Source organism: Pristis pectinata, chromosome 1 (genome assembly GCF_009764475.1).
Source record: "Pristis pectinata isolate sPriPec2 chromosome 1, sPriPec2.1.pri, whole genome shotgun sequence".
In the NCBI taxonomy this organism is placed as follows: Eukaryota; Metazoa; Chordata; class Chondrichthyes; order Rhinopristiformes; family Pristidae; genus Pristis; species Pristis pectinata.
In genome coordinates this window covers 17,345,227-17,360,409 of record NC_067405.1, presented here as the reverse complement: position 1 = coordinate 17,360,409, position 15,183 = coordinate 17,345,227, and the positions used below count along the sequence as shown (strand labels likewise).

Here is a 15,183-nt window from a genome sequence, read left to right as displayed (position 1 = left end):
AAATCATGTGTTCCCAAACTGATGAGCCATCTGTTCTTTCCGGGTCTCTCCATTGTTCAGCAGTGAAATGTTTGGAGGGCGAGTAGGTTGAGGTGGGATTGGGGCTTTGTTGTGGGGGAGAATGTCTGGGTTGTGGTCTAGAATTTTGGATTGGGTGGGGTGATTATGGGTGTTGGGTGCAGCCTTTCAAATTTTTCAATAGCTTAGGCAAATTGAACAATAAACTGTAGCAAGGCTTTCCTTCCTGAATAATGGACAATGAGCCCAATTGGAAGGGGAGTGTGTGTGGAATTCTGCTGAGGTTGGAATTGGTCACCAGATGCAGTGCTGTTCCCAGTCAAGTAGTTTGCCACCACATGGAATCTGTGTTTTTTTAAAAAAAAGTCAACATTTTTAACATTTGGAAATTCTGCCCCAGCACAAGAAGTGCAAATGAAAGGCAAAATGTGGTAGGGATTTACTGAGGAATATATGTTATGTCTTTCTGCAGACGGCTCCATGTCATTCTGTGACCTAAAATGTAACTGAAACTAGAGCTAAAACGCTTTGCTTTGGACATTCCTTTGAGGTTTAACCCAACGAACTTTGAACTGATATAGCACCAATAACATTCCTCTGCATTGAGCAATGGTACCCTGAAGATTGAAGCAAATATTACTTTTGGACTTCTCTGAATCTGCTCGTAACTTGCACAGATTTGCATTGCCCTTGCGCAACCCAAGCAACCCTTGATGCAAATGCCAGCAGCTGAGGTTACTGCGGAGGGTAACCTAAGTGAAATTCTTTAGACGAGAAGGAGCTGAAATTCTTATACACAACCTAAAAACAAATTGTTGCGTGAAACTCGGGCTGATTTAACGAGGTAGACAGCTTCAGGCCTTGTAGATTCAACATATGAAGACTGCAGAGGTTACAGGTGAGAAGGTTACATATGAAATTTAAATTTAAGATAAAAGGGTGTTAACTCATGCACTGTTATACATGCTAAACATGTGATGTAGTAACATGTGCAAATTGAACTCTGCCTCTGAAGTTCAGTTGATTCCATGGACTTCAGTAGAATGTAGCAGATGTACTGTTTAGCACATACAACAGTGGCTGAATTCCTGCCCTAATTGTTCTGTTAACACTTCCTCCTGATATTGCATCATCTCTGAGATCTTAATTTATCCTGTTCAAAAAAAAATTGAACATACCCTTTTCTCTTTAGGAAGTCCTACATAAATGTGGACTTGAGTAATGGTTGCAATATTGGTAGAAAGTGCTGTCTGTGTTGGTATATTTCTGAGAATTCATAGCGTAGTAGATGTTAATAGCACAGGAGGAGACCACTTTTTCCATCCTGTTGTGGCCATCAACAAAGTTTATCCCATTTTCTAGCTATTGACTTGCAGCCTTGAAGACTGTCCTTGGTTGATTTGTGCCTTGCCAAGTGATTCCCCCCCCCCCCCCCCCCCCCCCTCTCAATTTTGTTTCCATCAGCTTTTGTATCAGAGTTCAAGGTGACTGGCCTGTAGTCATTCAGTCTTTTCATAATGTATCATTTGAAAATCCTTCCATCATATCATCTCTCCTCTCTATTGTACTTGGTTTTCTAAACAACATTGGAAGGGTCTTCCCCCAGCTCCCCTCACTGCCCACCCTCATCCTTTTTTACTCATTCTTTCTTTCTGAAAACCAGCGAGCCAAGAACCTTGAGCAGCCTTTTTTTGCCTGTCTTTTGTAATCACTATGGTAACATAATTCCTTGTATATGTTTGTACCGTCACCATATCTGCTGTATTGTTTACTTCCTTGCACTGAGGTTTAGTTATTAAGCACTGTCAAACTCCATTTGTTGTCAGCTTTCCAGCCTTCCTGCCATCTCACTTCCAAAGTCTAAGTAATTCCCTGCCTTCCATTTCCAGCTTTGACCCACTTCTTTTGGAATCTATGCTTGGGTTCCTATTCTGGCCTGCCTTTAGTTTAAACCTTCCCCACAGGTATCAGAAAACCTGCCCATGGCAATATATTGGTTCCAGCATCAGTGAGGTGCTAACCATCCCAGTTGTACAGGTCGCAGTGCTCCAGCAGCCTAAAACCTTCCTGCCTACAGCATCCTTCCAGTCACCTCTTCATCTGTACTCCATCCTTCCTGCACTCACTAGTTTGTGATGCTGTTAGTAATCTAGATGTTAGTATCTTTTGCGACTTTTTAATCCCTTTCCTAGCTCTTTAAAAACCTGCCATTTTTATTGTGGTGGGTTTGTTGGCCAGGCCAGCATTAGTTGCCCATCCCAGCACATCTATTGAAATGGTTGTGGGGAGCTGCCTACTTGAACCACTGAAACTCATAGAACATAGAGCATTACAGCACAGCACAGGCCCTTCAGCCCACAATGTTGTGCTGACATTTTATCCTGCTCTAAGATCTATCTAATCCTTCCCTCCCACATAGCCCTCCATTTCTCTATCATTCATGCGGCTATCTAAGAGCCTCTTAAATGTCCCTAATGTATCTGCCCCCACAACCTCTGCAGGCAGTGCGTTCCACGCACCCACCACTCTCTGTGTATTAAAAAAAACTTACCCTGACGTCCCTCTTATACCTTCCTCCAATCACCCTAATGGGGTGAAGCTGCTCCCTGGTAGTGGCAGTTTTGATATAACTAAATGGCTTGGTAGGGTGTTCCAAAGGGCTGTGAGGAGCCAACCAACTTCTGTGGATCAGGAGTGGCACCTAAACCAGACTGGGTCACAACAACCGATTTCCTTCCTCATGGATGTTAGTGAACCAGATGGATTTTTGTGACAGTCCAGTAGTTTTGTGGTCACCATTACTGATACTAGTTCTTTTGTTTTCAATTGCAGATTTATTTATTTAATTAACTGAATTTAAATTCCCTCACTGCTGTGCTGGGATTTGAACTCGGTTCTCCGGCTCATTACCCAACAGGACCTCATTCCTCTTACTACCCATGTCATTGGTATTGATATGGACCGCGACCTCTGGCTGTTTACCCTTCTCCCCTACTTCCCATCCTAGGAGGAATATACATCGAAAGGATCATTAATGACAAACACGGATAGTCTAATTGAAATTAATATATTACCTTGAGTCTAACCTGCCTTAGTTTATAATACCAATGAGAGATTCTGAGGTATTGCAGCTAAGTGAATGAAAATCTCTCGCTGTCATCCAGTATTATCTGGCTTCATGTTTACTTTTGAACTATTAAATCAATTTTTAATGTATTGAATAATCTGCTTACAGCAAAGTTTTAAAGTTTGCATTGAATGGAAATCAGAAATGTCTATGAATTAAAATAATTAGCTGGTTAATTATTTTGCCGTAATTAGTAACGTTACTCTTTTAATTAAAAATAACTGGTTTGTTTGATTATGAAAATTTGTACTGTTTCAAACAGACATGTCAAATGTTTCTGTTTGCCTGCATGTTGCCAAATCTGTGGCACACATTTACTGTTGACAATCGATATATACACATTGAAATAGTATTGAGTTTTCTGGGAACCCTTTTCTCCCAGAACACAAGAGTTAACAGAAATGTTGAATTTTGATAGTTACTGGGTTAAATGATGGGAGGGACGAAACAGCATTGAGGACTTCCGAAAGTGTTTTGTTTTTTAAAACCAAACAAGAATTCTGGGAGCAGCCAACCCTACCTGAAGTGAATAAAGAATTATGCAGGAGAGGATGAAAAGAAGCTGCATTTGTCGAGCAGCAGTAAGAACTCTTGCTTCCAAGACCCTGTCAGTTCGAACAACTATCAAAAGACGTTCTTATAAAGGGTAATTGACGAATTATGGACTTTCTTGAATTTTGAGGGTGAGTGTGCGTAAAATGTATAACTTGTATATGTAAAGTTAACTTCTCTTTCAAAAATAAAAAGTGTCAAGTAGTCCTGAAATCATCTAGTCTGTGAGACAGTATTGTAAAGCGATGGATAGTATATAATATGAAGCTAAGTTGAATCCAGTAAGCAGGTTAATGCTGGAGAGGTGGGTAAAAACCTTCAGATGAGATGCAGCTTCTGGATAATATTTATTTATGGGAATGTTTGTTAGAGTGCTATGTTAGGAGGAAAAAAATAGTTAGGGCAAACCCCAATCCCCATGAAAATAAATCACAGCACTGTTGAATGTGGACTCTGTTCCAGCTGTGAGTGTGACAATGATGCCACATCCAATCTAAATTGGTTCAGGAATTATTTGGATTGTGCTATATTCATTAAAGATCTGTGCCTTGTAAAGAAATGTTTACTGCTGATAACTCACAGTTGGTTTTTGCACTTAAAGTTGAATTTAATTTGAATAGATAAATTTAGGAAAATAGTAAATTTGCTGTTCAAGTAAGTTGAATTATTGGATAGATTGAAGGGTTTGCTAATTAAAGGGTTGAGTGTACCAAAATTTTGCTTTCTTATCAACCAGGCCAATCCTATGAAATCCGTATAATTGACAACAAAAAACTGGAAGGCAGTCAAGAAATAATTGGGAAATATATAAAGGTAAGACATTTTCCCACATCTGGAAAGTGCAGTTGATCAACCTGTGTAGCATGCACCATTTGTGTAATCCTGAGACTGGATTGTGCACGATTATACAGTATTTGTTTTTCTTTTAACATTCGTGACACTTGTCAGTCTGTATTTATATTTTGCTTTGAACAACATTACAACTGTTATTGTTATTCTTTCAGATGGTGTGCCACACCATTATTCCTCTTCCACTTGCCCCGAAGGATTAACAACATTTTGATTATTTGTATCCCATATTCCCTGTTCTGGATGTCTTGACTGGAAGTGAAGTTGTAAGCTCAACAATAGAAGTCCGAAAGTAAATTGTCCGTTAGGTGACTCAGGCAGAGTAATAGTGAGTGTAGCACAAGAAATCCTTAGCAATGAGATGAAAGACACTGAATATCACTTACAAATTCCATTGTTTCTTGTTCATAAGGCTTTATATTGGTTTATTATTGTCACATGTACTGAGGTACTGTGAAAAGCTTATCTTGCATACTGTCCATATAGATTAATTCATTACACAGTGCATTGAGGTAGTACAAGGTAAAACAATAACAGAATGCAGAATAAAGTGTAACAGCTACAGAGAAAGTGCCGTGCAGGTAGACAATAAGGTGCAAGGTCATAACGTGGATTGTGAGGTCAAGAGTCCGTCTTATTGTACTAGGGAACCGTTCAATAGTCTTATAACAGCAGGATAGAAACTGTCCTTGAGCCTGGTGGTACATAAAATCCAGTGAAAGGATGAATGTGTAGGGTAATGATTAAGTAGAAGACTCCCTCCTTGATATGCTATTGGTCTGGTCCTAAATACACGTGTAAGTGCTTGCATTTAGTTGTCCTTGCTTCCACACAGTTCCATTGAAGTTATTGGATCCTAATATACAGAGCAAGCTCATGCACCATCTCCCTCTCCACCCCAACACTGAGTGATGTCATTTACCAAACCATAATTTTCCTGTGCTCTCTCAATAAACATCCAAACAAACATGAGGGGCAAAGACGGGGTGAACGCCACATCATCTTTTCTCCAGGGAGTGGATGCCAAAAACGAGGGCATAGGTTTGAGATCAGAGGATAGAGATTTAAAAAGGACATCAGGGGCAGCTTCTTCACACAAAGGGTGGTGGGTATTTGGAATGAGCTGCCAGAAATAGTGGTTGAGGCGGGCACATTAGCGACATTTAAAAACCATCTAGATAAGTACATGGATAGGAGAGGTTTAGAGGGCTATGGGCCAAATGCGGGCAGATGGGACTAGCTCACTGGGCAACACAGTCGGCATGGATGAGTTGGATCAAAGTACTTATTTCCATGCCGTATGAGTCTATAAGTAAAATCCAGGCATGCTGCACTGCGACCAGTGCCAAATCCCAGTTCTGCCTAGTGATTTCCAATTGCTCAATTGTTGTCTTCCAGAGCATTATCCGTGTGGTTTTCCACGACAGACGCCTACAGTACACCGAGCACCAGCAGTTGGAGAGCTGGAGATGGAGTCGGCCTGGAGATCGCATTCTGGACCTGGGTGAGCAGCATTACTTGTTGCGGTGCTTCAAGAATAACTTGCGAGCTGAGTGTGGGTGTCACAGTGCTGTATGGAGTTAAGGGCAGGTCACTTCCAACAGACCTGTATTACTAGAATCAACCTTACCAGGGCAGTTAGATAACACAACACCCATCCTAACATTCAGACAGTTTAAGCTCTGGTCTTTGAATATTTATCTGAAAAAGGCCACATTGAGTTCTCGATGCTTCTTACCAACTGAAGAGGATGTTACTGGGACTGGAGGACTTGAGTTATAAGGAGAGACTGGATAGGCCAGGATTTTTATCCCTGGAGCACAGGAGGCAGAGGGATGACCTTACAGAGGTTTATAAAATCATGAGGGGCATAGCCACAGTCTTTTACCCAGGGTAGGGGAGTCCAAAAACTAGAGGGTGTAGGATTAAAATGAGAGGGAAAAGATTTAAAAGGGACCTGAGGGCCAACTTTTTCACACACACAGGGTGGTGAGTATATTGAACAAGCTGCCAGAGGAAGTGATAGAAGTGGATACTATTATGACATTTAAAAGACATTTGCACAGTTAGACAGATAGGAAAGGTTTGGAGGGATATAGGCCACATAGGACCAGCTCAGTTGGGCAACTTAATTGGCATGGATGAGTTGGGCTGGAGGGCCTGTTTCCTTGCTGTAAAACTCAATGACTCTTAAATCCTGGGGGAACAGTTATGCAACCTTAGTCCCTGTCTTAGGGTGACAACTTAAATCCTATCTGGTTCCACCCCTCCACAAGCAGTAGATTTGCATGGTCTTCTCTTAATTTGGCATAATTGAAGAAGTAGAATCATACACATACTTGCATAATGCTGCAGGAAAAAAATCTTGAATCTTTTGTAAAATGGAACTTTTCACAGACTTGCCTCTGTCGGTTGGCATCCTGGAACCTCGAGCAAATCCTTTGCAGCTAAATAGTGTTGAGTTTCTCTGGGATCCCACCAAAAGGACTTCTGTCTTTGTTCAGGTAAAGTAACAGCCTCACTGCCATGATGCACCGCAGCCTCTAATGCAATGCAAAGTGGTGGTGGGGATGGTTTGCTGGGGAAGGACAGGAAGAACCCTCATGCTGCTTGAAGTTTAATTATTAAGCCTTTGCTCTCAAGTTCTGAACTTGCAGTTCTGCTGGTTTTGCTTGTTACAGTCAGCCACTGCACCTTGCATTCTCTGTTCTCTGTCTGCCATCCCTTATCCTATTTCCTTTTCAAAACGAGATCATTTCTCTGACATGGCCACCAGCTGCAGGTTCATCCTCATTGTGTTTATCCGTAATTGACCAGTGTATCCCTCTGAAAGCAGGTGCAGAGAGATGAATGCAGTTTCCGACCCGTGGCCTCGCCAACACAGTGCAAAATAGGTGGACGTTTGCATGTGTTTTAACTATTTATTTTAGGTCCATTGCATCAGTACTGAGTTCACCCCCAGGAAGCATGGTGGGGAGAAAGGAGTTCCATTCAGAATTCAGATTGACACGTTCAAACAAAATGAGAACGGTGAATATACAGAGCACCTTCACTCTGCCAGCTGTCAGATCAAAGTGTTCAAGGTATGGAATCAGATTTATTAGCACTGACTTAGATGACATGAAATTTGTTGTTTTGCAGCAGCAGTACAGTGCAAAGACGTAAAATTACTATAAATTACAAAAACAAAAATAGTGCAAGAGAAAGGAATAACAAGGTGTTCATGGACTGTTCAGAAGTCTGATAACAGAGGGGAAGAAGCCGTTTCTGAATCGTTGAGTGTGGGTCTTCAGGCTCCTGTACCTCCTCCCCAATGGTAGTAACATTGAGCTGTGAAGTTACTGCCGATTAGAGCTAATTACAGAAGTGGAAAAGTAGTGTCAGAACAGGTTAATGAGCAGAACTTCTTATGAAATGAAAGGTTTCCTCTTTTTCATACTCCTAATTAATTCTTGGAATATAGCTATGACTTCTGCTGTGTCTGATTGATAGAACCGAGGTCCAGCTCCCACTGCCCACCCCAAAATATTTCTCAACTCTTAATGGTGGGTGCAGGGGCTGATGAAGAGGAGTTTATTGGCACAATTGGGTCTTCTGGAAATATCACTTCCTTGAAAAACCTAAATACATCTGGTATTTAAATCATACGGAGGAACAATTCTCCTGAGGGGTTGTTGGAGTGTTGTTGGTTGGTTATATCTCCCTCCTGATATTCAGAGACTTCAGAGGAACAGAGTGTGCAGAAATGAATGTGGGGAAGAGGGAGGATGAATTTTGTGGAGGGGTTGTCCTGGCTTGGGGATGGTATTCTCTCACACATTTAACAATCAAGGTTGAATTTCTTCCCCAAGTGTGTATTTAAAAAGCATCTGCTCGTCCAATTAGCTCATCCTTTTGATTAATTTATTTTATCTCCCTGCCTTATTACTGAGTATGACATTCCATTCTTTCCTTTCTAATTGTTCTTTCAATCCATTTTAAAGCAAAATTATTGAAAATGCTTATTTTTGATTTAGTGTGGATCTGGTGCTTGATTCAGTGTTGGCTCAGTGTATAGAAATGATTTGACTTTGACCATATTCGGGCTTCCAGCAAAGCTTGAGTTGGTTGTAATGGGCATGTCTGTTTTTAAAGCCTAAGGGAGCTGATCGAAAACAGAAGACTGATCGGGAGAAGATAGAAAAACGTACAAACCAAGAGAGAGAAAAGTATCAACAGTCATTTGAAACAACAGTTCTTGTAGAGGTGAGATATATCCAGTCAGAATGTGGAAACTGTTAAATTGAGATACAAACACACATTCCACTAACTTGGAAACACTTCTCTAAATACTAATGTTAACATAAATCAATGATTATTGGTAGACTTCGTAACATCTTGTGTTCATGGTTGCATCAGGAAGATAAAGGAGGATTGATGGATTTCTGCATATTTGTTGATTGGGAACTTATTATCTGATTTATTTTCCAGCTATGCAAACTTTCAAGTATTTAAAAACTGTCCCAAAAACATCAGCAGACTGGTTGGGTTTTTTTTTGGAATATGATTAATAAATTTCTTTTGAAAACGGAACCATATATCCTATGTGGAGCTTGAAGTATCATTCTTCGGATGGCACATTAAGCTGACATGCCATGCACCTGTTACTGTGGTATTGTGTTGGGAAGTTAAAGAGCAGAGATAAATTAACACTTGTGCCTTTGTCTATTGCCAACTGTGATCCTGCCCATACTCCTCTGTGCCTTTCCACATGCCTTTTCAACATTGTAATTGTATCCACCTATACCACGTCTTCTGGTGGCTCATTCTAGACAACTGTTGCCCTCTGTGTGGAAAAACTTGCCCTTCAGATCTCCTTTAAATTTCTCCCCCCTCACTTAAACCTGTGCCCTCTAGATTTAGACTCTCCTGCCCTGCAGAAAAGACTCTGACTGTCTATCCTATCTCTGCCCCTCATAATTTTATAATCTATTATTGGGTTGTCCCCCAGTCTTCCATCTCCCAGTGAGAATAAACCCAGGCTTATTCAACCTCTTTCTATATGACTATTGCCCTCTATTCCAGGCAACATCCTGGTGAATCTCTTCCTCTATTGCTACCACCCTTGTGGTGTGGCAACCAGAACTGTACATAATACTCCAATTGCAGTCTAACCACTGTTTTATATGAAATTAGCACATCCAAAATAGTGGCTACGCTTGCCCATATAAGTAGTTGCACTTCAGAATAATGTGTGCCAAGTGCTTTAAGATGTTTCAGTGACGTAAATAGGAGCCAAGTAAATTTTGGCTTCAGTAACTCGTGTACTAGGTTGAGTAAAGAATGATGGCATTTTTTGGGTCAAGTTCCAGAGAGAGAAAAAAAATTCTAACCTTGAGATTAGGCCAGCATTACGATGTTTTGGAAATGCGGGTCCATTGAATACATTTGCCAATCTCACTAGCATAACTGGTTCTCCAGAAATCTAACCAGTTAATTCTTGAACCCATTCATCCCTGCTAACATACCAGAAACTAATGATCTGGTTTGTTTCAGTGCTGAAATTTTATATCAACTGAAGGCAGGGAGAAGGCTAGTCACTGTGATTTTTTTTTAAAACATCCTTTTTTGTTTGAATCGTGCTCCTAACTTGAGGCATAGCAATTGATTTGTTAGGTTGTTGATGAGTACAAGCAACTTTCTGATGTCAAAATAAATCAAACTTTTAAGTATTGTAACTTTTTAAAAAAAAATTAAGGATGGTGTATTTTCCTCCTTCTCTGGTGATCCACAGTTTGAGTTACAGATCGTCCCCGAGTAACGAACGGGTTCCCTTTTTATAGACGTCCATACGTCGATTTTGGCCATAAGTCGGGAAATACACAAAAACCACTTGATATGGTAACTGTACCTCAACATGCTATCAAAAGCATGCAAGACTGATAAGAAAGAACAATGACTAAATGTGGAGAGAGGGGGAAACTAATTCTGCTGTTCATAGGAACAAAAGTATGTACATACATCAGACTTTTCAATTTACGAATATTATGGGATATATGGGTGTCCATAAATCAGGCATTCGTAACCCAGGGACGGTCTGTGTATAATTTTACATTGAGGAAGAAGGCTAGTATGCCTGTACTGGTTTGCTGAGTCAGCTATCATTCAAGTGATGTACCCCTTAAATTTTTCCTTTTCAGCTAAATAAGCATTTCTGTTTTGGAAACCATTATAATTTCTGCTTCTACCATTGGTTTGTGGTGGATCAGTTGAAATTTCAAGATCACTGTGCTATAAAGTTAAATATTTGCCGGAACTCATTCTTTTGGATGGTTATCTTAAATTTATCACCATGGAATCCACTTAAATTAGCTTAGTTAAATTAGTTTCCCCATGATGTACATCACTATGACTTGTAACAGTTCCCTCTTTCAGTGACCTCTCTTTGCTCATAATGAAAGTCTCTCATCTCATGTCTTCACATCTCCATATCTCCTATAAGTAGGATGGGGCATGTTACTTCAGCCTAACCAATATTATTTTACCGGTTCTGCGTTAGCTCCTTGCCACTGTATCTTGACTGACTTATATCAAGTTTACAATATTTTTTTGCATTTTGTTTACTTCTCCCACTTTAATGATTGTACATTGTTAAGTATCTCGCAGCTCTTCCACTCTTTTTAAAGTCTTGCCCTTCTTTGTATAAAATATTGCCGCAGTGGTTGCAGTTAATCTATGCAAAGAGGAAAAACTGTTTGGTTTACTATTTGACTTTATGACAAAGAATATTAATGCAAGGAAGCAGTGTGAGACATACTGACTGAACTGTCCTTCTTGTTCTCCTTTGCAGTGCTCCCCTTGGCCTGATTCCTCATACATTAATTGTACTTCTTCCATAGGCTACAATACTCTGCCTGTCAGCCTCAGTGTCTGTGAAGGGTATGTACCATATTCTACAGAATCCTCCTTGTCACTCTCTTGGCTGTGAGTAATTGTAGTTATGAAATTTCAGAATGTAATGACCTGATCTTAGTAATCTGACCATAATGAATTAGTTACTGAATGTGGTCAGTAAGAGACACAGGACTACTGAAGCAGAAGTTGACCATAATTTGAGACCTATCAGAGCAATTTAATCTTTGCCTTTTTTTTACTGATTCCAGGGAACTGCATTCTGGAATAGGCTGGACTGCGGTGTCATTTTGTCTTGTTTCTTTGATGATATGCACCTACTGCAGAGGCAAATATTGTGAATAGCTCTCCAGACAGATAGAAAATTTGACGGGCATTTAAAAGACAGGCAATTCTTTTTACTGGTGCTTTCCCTTTTCATTTTGCTGACTAGCTTGATCAGATCTGCTCCAGTTTCCAAAAACATAATATTCAAGATCATTGCTGGTTATTGTTTCTTGTTTTTTGATCCTGCTTCCCTGAAGACACGAGTCATGCAAAGGTTTGTCTTTAGATGCAGAATGGGCAGACAAATGGCAAATGTAATTTAGTACAAAGAAGTGTGAAGTGACTAAATGGTACGATTCAAAAGAGGGCTATGGGACCCATGAGTCTGTGTGCATAAATATTTAAAAGTGGAAGGACTTGTTAAGAATGCACTTGGTAAAGAATTGATTCCTGGTTTTCCTAAGTGCAGGCAGAAACAGGAAAGTAAATGTGAATTAAACAATGCTTAGACCACAACTGAATTATTGCATCTGATTCTCTTCGCCATACTCTCCGAAGGATGTAGAGGTCTTAGAAGGTGTGCAAAAGAGATTGACTAGAATTTGCTTGCAATGGAGGATTTTAGTTAACATGTTTAAATTGGGAAAGTGTGGGTTATTCTCCTTGGAGCATTGAAGGTTGAGAGGAGATTTGGTAGAGTTGTGCATGAACAGGAGGATTTTATATGGGACAAAATAGAGAGAAGCTGATTCCGGTAACACATGGTTCAAGGACCAAGGGACACAGATTTATAGCAACCGGTAGCAAGGGAGGATGTGAGAAAAAGTTCTTTCTTTGCAGAAATTGGTGATAGTCTGGAACACACTCGCTGTAGGAGTGGAAGAAAAAGAGAATTGGATAGGCACTTGAGGGAAAATATCTGCAGAGCGACAGTCATTTTCAGCAGCAATGTGGATAGGGAGCCAGAATGCTGGATGTTCTCCTCCCATCCCACCACCTGCAGCCAATGACGTTACACTCCACTATAGTAATCCTTTTGAGGGAACAACCCTCACTTTAATTTTGGCTCTTATTCGCTGTTTCATTAGAGCAGTATTATTTATTGATAGAGGATGGTTTAACACTAAGTGTTTATTTCTACAGATCTACATAGGTTCTGAATTCAGGATAAAATGCAAGGCATTTAGATCTTGAATCTTCCTTATCTCTTTAATCACAGCCTTTGTAGATAAGTTTGTGGTGTTTGCTTTATCCCTGATGTGTTAACATAGCTGTACCATCGCTTACTGATTTCATTTCTTTTCTTTCTGCTTGGGTAAAATTCAGAAACTCTTCACCTACAAGCCAAGAAGAGCTCCTGCCTTTGGGCACTGATGTAAGTAGTTGTAAGGTTCTGTTAATGCAGTGTTTTTATTTTGCTCGAGGTATTCTGGTCTACTACCCATTTACTTTTTGAGTTAAGATCTTTTGTTCTCTTTGCCATGCAGTATCTGTTGCCCACGGCCTCCAACCAGGACACACAGCATTGGCTGATCAGAAACCGCTTCTCTGCATTCTGCCCGTTATTTGCTAATTTCTCAGGTGAGAAATAATCTAGTATTGTCACAAGCTGGGGAAACCCTCACGATCTAGACTAATAACTTTTCCCAGCAGCTACTGGGCGATTGACACTGTTTGAAGGTTTATTGGTGGCCATTTGTGGCTGTGCCTTCAGCTGCCTCTGTCCAGAGCTCCAGCCAGCCACCCACCCACCCACCCCCCCCCCCACCATGCTTCTTCCCTTTCCTAGCCTTTTTTTTTCTCTACCTTTTTTCTCCTCTCTCCTTACCTTTGACCCCATCCCCGTGGATCTGCTCTCCCCTCCTTCCCCCCCCCCCCCCACCTGCCTATCACTATCTCTTACCTGCATCTACCTATCACCACCTTGTGCCCACCCCCGCCTCCCCTCTTTTGTCCACCTATCACTGCTCTGCTTTTCCCTCCTATATATTGGGCTTCCCCTTTTCCTATCTTCGGTCCTGAAGAAGGGTCCTGACCCAAAATGTTGACCATCTGCTTTTCTCCACGGATGCTACCTGGCCTGTTGAGTTCCTCCAGCGTCATCGTGTTTTTCATCTAGATTCCAGCATCTGCAGTCCTTTGTTTTCTGTATTATAACTTCAAGTTATTCTGGTTTAGTTATGAATTAATAACTACTTCTCCCTTCATAGATGTTGCCTGACCTGCTAAATATTCCCAGCATTTTCTGTCTTTATTTTAGTTTTCACCATCTACAGTATTTTGATATTGAACTTCATCAATAATTAGTGTCACTAAAAGTTTGTGTGTCTCCTTATCACTGAAGAGTGAGGGAGAGAAGGCGGGTTCTTGTTCACTTTTTTTATAACTACCTTCTTCTCACCCTTAATGGCCAGTGTTAATCCTTCAACTCATTTTGATTTGCTTGCATAGTACAAGAGAAAGCCCAAGATCTGCTCGTTTGCTTCTCAATGTGTACAAGAGTTAGGAGTATCATTTTTTTGCAGTGCCACAATGACTGGCTGCAATTCAATTTCCTTCTCAACTCAGGAAAAATATATTTATTGTGCGGAGACCCTTGCCTTGATGTTGAGTGTCCTTTAAAGTGGTGAAGGACAATTAATCGGGAAGTGGAGAGTGTGCCTAGTGCCTGGTCCACCTTGAAGGTCACCATGATTCGTGCCTGTGGACAGACTCCCAGTGCCTCTATCAGAAAACACCAAGACCGGTTGGTTGAGAACAATAAGAAGAGCCAATAAATCATAAATCTTTTCTTGGACTGGACATAAAACAGACCCACAGGCATATTAAAGCTCATGACCTAAAAGAACGTGGTGAGTGGAACAAGCTCAGGATCCAGACCACTTAGATACTGAGTCAAGCAGAATCCCTGCTGAAGTACTAAAAGGTGACTGAGGAATATTTCTGGCACAAATCCATGACCTCATCTGGGAAGAGGAGAGCATGCCAGTGTAGTCATGTCTCCTTTCTTGAAAATTGTCAAGTCCAATGTGTTGTCCCCAAAACTTTGTTACCATCCTCCATTGGCTCCATCTGTGACTTTCATCAGTGGGTTTGATACAGATTAGGGTCAATTTTGTCATCTTACCGACCTTCTACTTTCACCTTCCATATCTTGGGTGCCACCTCTCAGTAAAGATGGTGACAAACTTCCCTGCCTCCAGTGTGCTAGCGTGGTCTTTGGTTGTGTAAGGGAAATGCTAGGAAGACCAAGGTCTCAATCCCAGCACCCATGCATGTTTCACCAAGCAGCAGTAATCCAAACCCTCCTGTATGGGTCAGAGACCTGAACAGCGTTCATGAGGCATCTCAAAAGCACTAGAAAAGTACCACCAATGCTGCCTCACAACATCCTTGAATCCGCTGGTAGGATTCTCCTCCAGGTCAACATGACCAATCTCAGCTCTGCTTGCTCTCAACCAGCTCAAATCATCCACGTG

The 15,183-nt window shown here is 40.9% G+C and overlaps 1 protein-coding gene across 3 annotated transcripts in view; it reads left to right on the top strand.

The window, feature by feature from the left end:
* tfcp2l1 (transcription factor CP2-like 1) overlaps positions 1 to 15,183 on the top strand; it is a 40,247-nt gene that overhangs the window by 4,002 nt on the left and 21,062 nt on the right. For 2 of the 3 annotated variants that reach the window (XM_052026606.1, XM_052026468.1), the window contains exons 3-10: positions 4,434 to 4,510; positions 5,945 to 6,050; positions 6,944 to 7,050; positions 7,477 to 7,629; positions 8,681 to 8,791; positions 11,376 to 11,464; positions 13,031 to 13,079; positions 13,192 to 13,285. In XM_052026606.1, coding sequence (XP_051882566.1) covers positions 4,434 to 4,510; positions 5,945 to 6,050; positions 6,944 to 7,050; positions 7,477 to 7,629; positions 8,681 to 8,791; positions 11,376 to 11,464; positions 13,031 to 13,079; positions 13,192 to 13,285 — 786 coding nt within the window. Of the gene's footprint in view, positions 1 to 490; positions 917 to 4,433; positions 4,511 to 5,944; positions 6,051 to 6,943; positions 7,051 to 7,476; positions 7,630 to 8,680; positions 8,792 to 11,375; positions 11,465 to 13,030; positions 13,080 to 13,191; positions 13,286 to 15,183 lie in introns of all 3 variants that reach the window. The other variant, XM_052026536.1, reaches the window with a different exon arrangement.